Source organism: Pongo abelii, chromosome X, assembly GCF_028885655.2.
Source record: "Pongo abelii isolate AG06213 chromosome X, NHGRI_mPonAbe1-v2.0_pri, whole genome shotgun sequence".
Lineage (NCBI taxonomy): Eukaryota > Metazoa > Chordata > Mammalia > Primates > Hominidae > Pongo > Pongo abelii.
This window is the reverse complement of record NC_072008.2, coordinates 152102713-152113577: the sequence shown is the minus strand read 5'-3', so window position 1 is coordinate 152113577 and position 10865 is coordinate 152102713. Positions and strand designations below refer to the sequence as shown.

Genomic DNA, 10865 nt, shown 5'->3' with positions numbered 1-10865 from the left:
TTATATTGTTTTCACAAACAACTATTTTACACCAGTAATCATTAATTCAAATAATTTGGATTTAAGGAATTTCTAATTGAAAGCCTATCATATGAATTGTTTATAGTGACAGACAATATACTATTAGTAATTTTAAAGCTTTAAAAGTAAGTTATCAGTATCCACTTCAATCTCCACATGATGATAAAGGATTATTATGTGCAGTAACCTATTTATGAAAAGGAAACAGTGTGCTTCTTTCAGACGCCATCACTTGCTTTAATAAGGAATTGAAAAGCTGAACTACTTTATATGCAGATCACCATCCCAGTTGCATAAGGATTTACAATAGACAAAACAAAACTATTTTTTGTTGTAAAGAAGGGCTGTTTGTTTAAATCACACAATCATGTTTGCATCTAAAATTATTTACAGTCTAATAAGGCTTCATAAATGTTATATAGACTTGGCTAATTAAAATAATTTTAATGCTAACACCAAAATGAAAGTCTTGCTCAAGCTGACAAGGAAAACTTCAAGTAACACAAGCCTAAAGAAGGCAGAAGGAAAAAGATGCTTAATGTCTTGGTTTAGGTAACTATTAATCGATTTGGAGACGCAAATAGTACTTGATTTGATAGCACCCCATTAATGCTTCAATTAAACTCTAGAGGAAAATGCTGTTTTGTCAGAAAGTGTTAAACTTGAGAAGGATTATGAGTCTAACCCGTGATCTAAAATAAATAGAGAGTAATGTATACATTTTTATCTCTGCTACCTTGAATTTTGCAGAGAACTTACTTGGGAAGTTTTAATCTCACCCATGAAGTCTTCCTTCAAGGTCTTTAATGGCTCATATGTCTTTGTTAAATGAGGTGTGTGGCGGCCTCTACTGGTGTGTGTTTATAGAAAATGTTTCAATAGGCAGAAAAAATATTAATTTCAATTAAAAAGTTAGAAATACAGACTTTTTCATTTAAATATATAAAAATATCTAATTCAATGCAGAAAAATATATTACTAGCTGTGTCACGTTCTTTTAATTAGGAAAATAATCTAAAACAGTCACCATGTTACTGTAAAATAATGATTTACGGAAGGGCATTAATTGCTCAATTCACTCTGATATTGGGTTAAATATATTTTATTAATGAATTATTAATCCTGACTGAGGTGGCTTATTACCTCTAGTCCACTGTTAAATCCTCTTAGTTGACTTAAATAAAATCACTTAAACCCAGAGGAAAGGAAATATTTTATAGTTAAGCCTACAAAGTCCTAGAACTAGAATCATTTGATGACAGGCTGGTTTCTATAACTCAAGCAAACTGTATGTTGACTTAATATAGTTGACACATCAATCTATTTTACAGTGTTTTCAATTTCAAAAATACAACACATTAAAATATTTTCAATTTATCAAAGCTAAAAGCAACATTTAAGTAATGTACTTAAAGTGCGAAGGCACTTTAACACAAAGTAGTGATACCCAGTGGCTATACTCGGTAACTGACGATGGAAATACCATATATCATTATTTACAAAAGAAGTTGTAGTCACAAAAGATCTTTGGAGATCTTCTACAAAATACACTAAATATCCATTTTCATTTGAAAAGTTTGCCTATTCTTTCTTCAGTCACTATAATCTCCTCTTCCCACTCCCACACTGAAAAACAAAAAAGAAAAAAGAAACAAAACCATAAACAAAATATATGAAGAAATGCATTGTAGAAACATTCATGTCCACTGATGGTTCCTAAGAAGAGAAGGGAACAAGAAACAAAAAAAAAAAGGAGGGGAGGAGAGCGAGAGAGAAATAATTTAAAGGAAAACTTGCAAAAGCTAAATCATGACTTCATCCTATCTCCCAAACATTTTCAAAGTCCCCCATTAACACTGGGAAAGGGAGAACAAAAACAAACACAAAAGCTAATGTCCTTGTTTCCAACAGTTCGGAGCAGCATCCTCTGATGCCTTAGGGTTGTAAATGATTTCCCTTCACAGCTGACTGATTGCAGTTTGTTTTTCCAGAACTTCGAGGTAGTCCGGTTCTGATTGCGGCTTAGCTTGCAGTAAAGGGTGGTTGGGTTTTGACTGCCCCACAAAGCATTTCCTGGGAGTTCCATATAAAACGGTTTTATTGATTCTGTCTTGGTTTTGGCGTCGAGATTCATAGGAAGGGGCAAACTGCCTTTTAGGTAAGGTACAAAAGTTATAGTGGACTAGGCCTGCGCTGGGAAGTTCCTTGACTCGCTCAGCAATATTTTGATACAGCAGCTCAGGCTCTCTTGGTGTGGCCTGCTTTTCTAGCAGCTCAGTGGCACTTATTGTGTAAGCAGGTGTGGCTGGCTCTTCTTTTTTCTCCTCCAGGTTGCTATAGCTGAACTCTTGCAGGTTTCGGTAATAGGCTACTGGGTCTCCTTCCTTCTGCATGTAGATGGGGTTTTGGCACATCTGACCCACAGGTGGGGGGATATAGTTGTAGACATGGCCGTCTGTTTTATCGTGAGTCTCAGTGTTGTAAGACCCATACTGTAATTGAAAGGAGCTTACGTCTAAGTTGTTGGTATTCCTGGGAACGCTCGGCACTCCCTTTCGGCGTTTCAAGACAAAGACGAATAAACCGGCCCCAAAACAGACAGATAAGATGAAAACAACAAGCAATCCCAGAATTAAGACAGACAGTGGAACTTCAGTGTGTAGTTCAGGATAGGAACTAGGAGACACACTAAGCGACCGAGGTGTGTCTGTATTGTGATTCATTGACAAGATGGTTCCATCTGACAAGCTTGGGCTGTCTGGACAGATAGCCTCCCTCCCCAGAAATTTTAGTATCTCCCCTGCATGCTTAGCAGGAGATTCGCAAGTCACCTCATTAATGATGACAGGGGAATTGGCATGTTCTGTCCAGTCTTTCAGCCCCATGATGTCACAGGTACAGTCCCAGGGGTTCTCTTGCAGATCTATCTGGATGAAAGCCGGGAGCTGATCCAGAACCCCTTTCACGGGCAGATGAGAAAAATGGTTGTTTCTCAGATTCAGCCTGGTGAGGGCCGTCCCCCCAAATATATTATCAGGTAAGGACCGAAGAAGGTTGTTGTTCAGAAACAGTAGCTGTAGGTTAATCAAAGCATCAAAGGTCAGAGGTTTAATTTCCTTAATGACATTATACTCTAAATAGAGATATTGCAAGCTCTGCAGTCCATCAAACATAGAAGGGTACAGCACTTCAAGGTAATTGCCATTCAGATAAAGTCTGCGTAAACTGGTCAGGTTTGTAAAGGCACCTTCCTGAATGACTGCAATCCTGTTGTTTCCTAAGTGCAGTAAGTCCAAAGAACTGTATTCTAAGAGGTCATTCTTATAGACAGTTTGAAGATAGTTCCCTGTTAGGTAGAGTTTCTTTGGACTGGTCGGTTTGGGCTGCAGGTCAGAGATATTAGTGAACTTCCTTTCTTGGCAGTTTACATTCAGACCATTGTCTGAGCTCTGAGAGGTGCAGACACAGCTGCTGGGACAGGTGAGAGGCACAGGAGACTTGGTCTGGTACACCATGATGGGTCCAAAACTTTGCCTGTCCTTTGACACAGTCACTCGGGGAGTTGGACGATTTCTCATTTTGGGTGGCCGGCTGGCTTTCGGAGCCCTGGTTGGGTTGAGAGCAGGATTCATTGTAGGTGACAGCCTTTGGACGTGGGTGTCAGCATGGCTGCTCCTCTGACTGGAATCACTGGCACTTTTTCTGGGACAGAGGTCTTGCCTGGTCAGCTGGGTCACATCTTTCCCATGCAACCTAAAGGGAGTCTCACAGACAATCTCTCCCACAAAAACAGTTATGGTGTCTAGCCAGGCCTTGAGAGGAAGTAAGTCACAAGTGCAATTCCATGGATTTTCCTCCAGCTGAATCTCCATGATCCCTCCAATATGTTCAAGGACGCCAGCAAAAGGCATTACTTTTAGCCTATTCCCCCTGAGGTCTAAGTGGGTCAGCAGGACAAAGCGGAACACATTGCTGGGCAGTGAAAGCAGAAGGTTGTCATTCAGGATGAGCACTTTGAGCTTGTTAAGTTTGCTGAATGCCCCAGCCTCGATGGCACTGATGTAATTGTAGTCAGCCTGGAGATACTCCAGGCTCTCCAGGCCCAGGAAGGTGTCCTCCCTCAATATCTCAAGCTTGTTGTTGTTGAGATGCAGTCTTTTGAGAGTTTTCAGGCCACTGAACGCCCCCGTTCGGATCTCCTGTAACCCGTTGTTACCTAGATGAAGAGTCACCGCGTTGGAGTAATTGACAAATTCGTTTGGATACAGTCTTGTCAAGAGGTTTCCATTGAGAAAAAGCTGATAGATTCGATACTGGGGGGGCTGGAGCAGGCTAACTGTTGTAAATCCTTTGTTCTCACAGTTAATATTCAGTACGTTTTCCTTTTCTTCGCACAGACAGCGGATCTTGCAAATGTCTTTGGCAGTTTTGCGACTCTCTGTCTGTAAGATCCCGGCCACGGTTAACACACTGAGGAACCAAACGCCGCTCAGCATCTTTAGGCACCTTCGGTGTCAACTCAGGTACCTACAGGCAAACCTTAGGTGGGGGCAGGAGGAAGAAGCGGGTGCAGGGAAGAAAGAAATAAGGAAGCCCGATTAAAAATGGTAAAGCAAGGAGGCGGAGTGGGAGCGAGGGAGAATGAGGGGGTTAGCAACACGGCGGAATGAAATCATTGCATTTTTCAAAGCGGTTTCTTTTCTCTGCTCCCTATTCCCCCACCCCTAGGCCACCCACACACGCGCCCCGGGGACACACATGCTTGCACCTGATTTCCCAGGGGGTCGCAGCCAGCCGCCAAGTCATTAGTAACCGAGTTGTCCTACTAAATCCTGCCCATCTCCTCCTCCCCTGGGGTATCTCGAAGAGATCTCGGGCAGCTCCCCCGTCTTGAGCTCCCAGCAGAAATCGCAATCGCTTTAGGGAAAAAAAAAAAAAAAAGCGCAAAAAGGGGGTGGGAAAATCAGGAATCAGGGGGCTGGCGACAGGTATAGAGGAGAGATAGAGATGGCAAAGACAGTGCGAGGTGGTGGTTACTCACACATCAGGAGAAGACTGAACCCCTCTCCTCTGCAGTCCACCAGGAGTTCAGCATCTTCAGGAAGTGGGAGAACAAGGTAAAATAAGACGCTGCTTCCGGGGGGATGCCCTGCTTTTTGTTGGTTGATTTAATTTGACTGGGGGTGCGCAGAAATTAAAAATCCGACAGGAGGCAGGAGCGGAAGAGAAGAGTTGGAGCGGAGGGAAGCCGAGCTGCCAGGGAGGGACTGGGGTGCGATTCTGTAAGGAGGTCGGAGAGCCGGCTGGCCCAGTCGGCGGGCGAAGGCGACGACGGAGCCTGGGCGCGCGTTTCCAAATCGGTGGCGGTGGCAGCAGTGCGTCTAGCAGTTTGAATCTGAGAGGCTTTGCAGGCTCCCCGGGACAGGACTAGGGTGACGTCACAGGGGAGGGGGCAGACAGAGGATCCAGGGCGCCCGGTGGGGGAGGGTTGGGCAGATGCTTCCCTTCCTTGCAAGCGGCTTTGCAAAGCTCAATTCCCGGCTGCGTCAGTTGATTCTGAACTACTCCACCTCCAACCTGGCTGGCGCAGGAGAAGCTCCTGCAGAGGGGTTTCTCAAGGAGGGGCCCTGCCAATGGGCTGGCACCTCCTTGGGCCCCTCTTTGTGTTCCCTTTCACTCCTCCCTCTTTCTCTCACCTACACAATGCCTATGGAGGGCAGGGGTGGGGGTGGGGGTTCTTCTCCCAGATTCCCAAGCAAGGGAGAAGTGTGTGTGTGTGTGTGTGTGTGTGTGTGAGAGAGAGAGAGAGAGAGTGTGTGTGTGTGTGTGTGTGTGAGAGAGAGAGAGAGAGAGTGTGTGTATGTGTGTGTGGTGTGCCTCTTTGCTACAGGACTGGTGCCCCACTTGCCAGCTCCTAGCTCAGATGCTCTCTGTGCAGAGAGTGGGGTGTGTGTGCATGCACCAATGTGTCTGTGTAGGAGGGTGAGGAGTTCTCTTAGGGGATTTATACTTTACATACAGAGCCCTGATTCAGTGCTAAGAGAATTCCTTGCTGGGTGGTGACCCACCAAACAGATATTTGCCTGGACTCTGAAAGTCAGCTCAATGTTAGCTTATAGACTGAGAAAAACAAAAACAAAACCCTTTTCTCCCTGAGGTTTATACTTAGCCAGATAATGAGGTTTAAACGTGCACTTCTTGCCTGGAGGAAGGAGAAAAGAAGTGGGTGTCAGAAAAGCACTGCCAGGCTGAGCCTCATCTGGGAGTGGGAGCCAAAGGAAGGGTGGTTGAGCCCTCCAGGCTGCAGGGGCAGGGGAGCTAGGAGAAAAGAGGAAGCTGGTGCAGGAAGACTGGCTCCTGAGAAAGAGAGGAGATGTAAAAGGAATCCTGGCCTGAGACCGAGCTTACCTGGGTTCTGATCTGGCTCTGTTGCTAGATGTGCCACTAGCTTCTGGATCTTCCTGTCTCCATCTGCAAAAGGCAGGTAGGTAGACTGTATGGGCCCTCCCAGCTCTGATATCCAATGTGGGTTTAAATAGCCTTTCCAGAGCATTGCTAATGGCCAGGTGTTGGATTTTGCCCTCATTATCTGTTTTCTCCTTAATTATCTTACAGCTCCTTGGACCCAAGAGTCTTCCATTGTGGAATCAATTCACAAGGGGTAAATAATGTCTGCTGTTGCCTGGAAAGGCCTTGGTTGCCTCTGCTAGGAAGGGGGAGATGGGTCAGGAAAAGGAGGGAATCAAATAACCAGGGAAAAGGAACTGACCAAATGATGTGCCTGTCCCACAAAACACTTCAGCTTGCTTTCCCGGAGTCCCACTGCCTGGCCAAATGTGGAACAGATAAACACACAGATATAACAAACCACTTGAGAACAGAACGACCCCTGCTTCTCCCCTTCTCCTTCCTTGTTAAGCCTAGGTCCTAGGATTGTTCCCTTTATACAAGCTCCTTTCTCTCCGGGAAGGGCGGGGGTAGTTTATAAACTTAGGCACTACGGCAACCTGTAGCTGGTGATCTGTGCATTATTTTCTTGAGCTTTCTCCCTTTCTCCTTCTTCTTCTAAGAGCCTTGGAACAGGCATCAGGTGCCCCCTTACCCTCTAATTCTTGCTTGGCGTTTAGCAAAATACTTTCCTTCTGGAGACTCAAATTTTCCTTCTCCATAGAGAAAAGCAAACTTGAGATGAGCTCTGAGGCAGAGCGACAGCCCTGCGGATGGCCTCCCACCCTGTATTGCAATTGCATCATTAGATGGAAGCAGTCTGATGCAGTGGGAGCACAATTAAGCTCCCTTTCCTAGCAAAGGAGGCATTTGTTTCTATGTATTTCCAAAGGTTAAAAGCACATAGTTCCTAGAGCAATAAGATTTATTCATTCAGTCATTCATTCAACAAACATGTATTATGTCAATATTTAACTGAAGTAAAGACGTGAGAGCCGAACAGGACCTTACAAGTCAGGTTCATTTTACAGATGAGGTCATTTCTCAACCAGGGAAAGTGCTGACTTACTCAAGAAACTACAATTAGAAACAAAACCCAGGGATTATGAGTCCCAGTCCATCATCTTTCCAAAGAGCACACTACTGCTTAATATGAATTAAAAATCTACTTAAACTGAAATAGTGGTGGTAGTGTTTTACTTAAAGGTATCCTTTTTATTCAAAAAAAATGTATTTGAGAGTGAAACATCAAATACTAGTTTCGGTTCTCAGATACAGTAATTTCCTTCAAGACATTGATGACGCTTTCAGTATTCCTTGAGGACAGATTATTTTTGCTAAAAATTTCAGAGACAGGAGAGAGATTCAGAGAGAAAGGTGGAGGTGGCTGGGGGCTCATGAGATTCTTGAGACCTACAGAATCAAGCAAATTCACGTGTAATCTAACTGTGGGAAGGGACACTCGGACCCTAAGGGGGTCTTCGTTCCTGCCTGTCCCTGAGAGTCCACAGCTGCTTTCCAAAACGTAGTTACTAGGAACAAATCAGCCTGAAACGCGATAACCACTTTAAGTAAGTTTCATTTGGCCCCGTGTCTTCTGAAGAACTGCCGCAGCACCCCGCTAGGGAGAGCGGGCTTTTAAGGCTGTGGAAAGGTTCAGGGTGAACTGGGACCCCAAGGGAGGCAAAGGCGGTCATTAAAATAAGGAAAACGCTCCCTCTCCTTGCTGAGGCAAGGGAGGCTTAAAGAAGAACTCCGTCGCCTGTCTCACTCGCATCTAACCGAGTAGAGCCTGGCTCAGGTCTCCAAGCCTTCCACAGGACACGGTGGGTGCCGGCGGGCTTACAGCCCACCTCCGTCCCAGCCGCCCATCAGGCCACGAGGGGGCTGAGAGGAGTCCGGGAGACCAGAGAGGGGGCACTGCTTGCCCGCAGCCTCCTCTTCTAAACACCCGCCGCCCGCAAGCCTGGTGGAATCCCATTTCCGAAGGGCGCTTCCGGGAGACCAGGTGTCTCCGAGCGTCCCGGATCGCCGGTAACTGGGCACCGGCCGCCAGCGCAGCCCTACCTTCCCTGCCCCTACCTGCTAGACACCTGGTGCGGTGCCCGGCATGCGGACCCACAGCCGCGACGGCCACTCGGGCTGCCCTCGCCTGGGGGCTTGGGCACTGCAGGCCGACGGGAGGCTTCTAGCTCGCGCCGGGTGCGTGGGCCCTCCCTGGCCGCCTGTGCCACCCCGCTGCGCGACGCGCGGAGCCCGACCACGCCCGCGCGGACGGTCCCGGGGTGAGGAATCTCTAGTGGGGATTGAGGGTAGAGGGCGGCCGCCAGCGAGCTGTCCTCCGCGGATGGCTCCCAGCCTCCCCACGCTGGTGCCCCTCGCAAGGAGAGGTGGCCGGGAAAGGCAACGGACTGAGGAAAGCCGGCTCACTGGCCGCGTCTTCACCGCGTCCCCGAGTGCTCAGAACTTACCGAGCGAGCGCGCTGCCCAGATCTTTTCCCGGAGGCGCCCGCAGCATCTGCGACTCGGCGAGGCAAAGGAGCCGGCACCGCCTCGGACTGGCGCAGCCCAGGAGCGAGAGCACCGCGGGGAGCGCGGGCGGCGCCCCCAGGGCAGGCAGATCCCCACCGAGCAGCTAGCCAACGGGCAACGCTTCTTGCAGGAAGGAGGGAGGGAGGCGAGAGGGAGGAGGGAAGTAAAGCGGGAGGGAGGAGAGGGGAAGAAGGGAGGGAGGAGGGAAGAGGGAGGCAGGAGGGAGGGAGGGATCGCGTCCCCTCTCCCTCACTTATCAATCACCCCACAGATCAAATATCCGGGCTGTGCACCCAGGACGGGGATGTAAGAGCCCACAAAGGAGCCGCTGCTCCATTTCTCTGACAAGCGCTGCGGAGCACTGCTCACGCCTCTCGGTCCCTCTTGCCTGGAACTCTGCCCAGCCCTTGCGGCTTCCACCCTGGGCTGCAGCTCGGGCTTGGTCGAGTGAAACAAGAATGGCACACGGTCGGTACCATGTCCAAGGGGAGACTAAGACTACTGGGTGGAAGTTAACGACAAGTGAAAGAGCAGTCAGCCGTCCGAGCTGGACACCCTCCGGGACAGCTGCCTGCCCTAACTAGTAAGCGCCCAATCTTTGGGAGTTCGCAGGCAGATATTTAAGAACCCCCTACGAGGATCGTAAACAAGGACTTTCAACATAATATAGAGCTGAACTTGAGTTGTGCAAGTGTGTTAACAAAAGCAAGCCCTTAGCAGCGTTCCAGTGCCCATTTTGATTCCCTTTATTCTTCACGACGACGTTGCCTGGATCTTCTAGAGCGTGATTTTTGCCATCCTCCCTTCCCTTTTCTCCTTTCTTCTTCCTCTTATTAGTAGTCCAGGTGGTTGTGATTCTATTGAAGGAAGGCGCTCTGTGGAAAGAGTCAATGTAGTTCAAGAGGGAGGTGCGGTTTTTGCCAAGAGCATTGCGTTTCCCCTCAAGACTTGCTTTTTCTAGGGCCTCTCCTCTACTCTTCCAGAGTATTTGAGATAAAGTTGCAGTTTGATAAATTTATGCCACGAGTAGGGAGTTCATTTGATGACACTAAGACATTTTCCCCTCCATCCTGTAGGAGAACGTCATTAATTCAGGTCGTTACCACCCCCTATCCTTTTCATGCCCACTAGAGTCTGCAAAACCCCAAATCCTTCTGAGTATCGAAAAGCGTGGTGGTGGAGAGCAGACGGGGAGGCGAGGAGAGAGGTGCAAAATTAGACCCCAAATTACCTCTCCAGCTAGTGGATCTGCATTGGAATGTGTCTGTTTTCGTATTTCCCATAACTTTAAACTCGTTCTCACAGCACTGACAACCACCTTATTCTTGTCCTTCCCCGTGGGAATCTTTTGTGCTTCTCCTGTCCTCTCTTCTTGGCTTTCTTTCATAATGGTTTTCTAAGGAGATTATGCTGGGCTTTTTAAAAAGAAAACTACTGGCAATCTTATATTATGAAGATGTACAGAGTTTGCTTTAATAATAGTCTAAAGAATTATAATCATATCTTTGGAGTTGTAACGGTCATTACTGTTCCTTTTACTTCATTCTTGAGAAAGCCTTTTTGAAATGTTCCTACCATTCAGATAAGCAACTTCAGAATAACATAGTTCTCACATAAGCACGTGGGCAGTGTATGTACGGTTATATATTCAGAAGCATTGCTCTTCTTTTTACAATATCTGTATTAGTGTAAACATCCAATGTGCTGTTTGCTACAGACTAAAAGCAGTGGACTGAGCACATCATATTATTAACTAAGTGAGGTCAGTTAATACTGTTACTTCTGTCTTTACCGTATTTCTGACTGTGTCCTCTTTTCATGTCGTTTTTAGTAGATGTTATAAACAACTGCAAAACACAGAGCTA

At 47.0% G+C, this 10865-nt stretch overlaps 1 protein-coding gene across 7 annotated transcripts; it reads right to left on the bottom strand.

Moving 5' to 3' along the window:
• Positions 1-1107: 1107 nt before the first annotated feature.
• SLITRK2 (SLIT and NTRK like family member 2) lies at positions 1108-9393 on the bottom strand. 7 transcript variants are annotated; one of them, XM_024241135.3, is made up of 5 exons: positions 8940-9393; positions 6430-6492; positions 5063-5116; positions 4780-4938; positions 1108-4560 (listed from the first exon to the last, which is right to left on the bottom strand). In XM_024241135.3, exon 5 carries the CDS (start codon positions 4515-4517, stop codon positions 1980-1982), a length of 2538 nt encoding a protein of 845 aa, XP_024096903.2. In that variant the 5' UTR covers positions 4518-4560; positions 4780-4938; positions 5063-5116; positions 6430-6492; positions 8940-9393; the 3' UTR covers positions 1108-1979. The 7 variants fall into 7 exon arrangements, with proteins under 7 accessions (XP_024096903.2, XP_024096901.2, XP_054401132.1 ...); XM_024241133.3 differs by having other exon boundaries at positions 4790-4938; positions 8940-9371; XM_054545157.2 differs by having other exon boundaries at positions 4790-4938; positions 5063-6223; positions 8940-9360.
• Positions 9394-10865: the final 1472 nt, after the last annotated feature.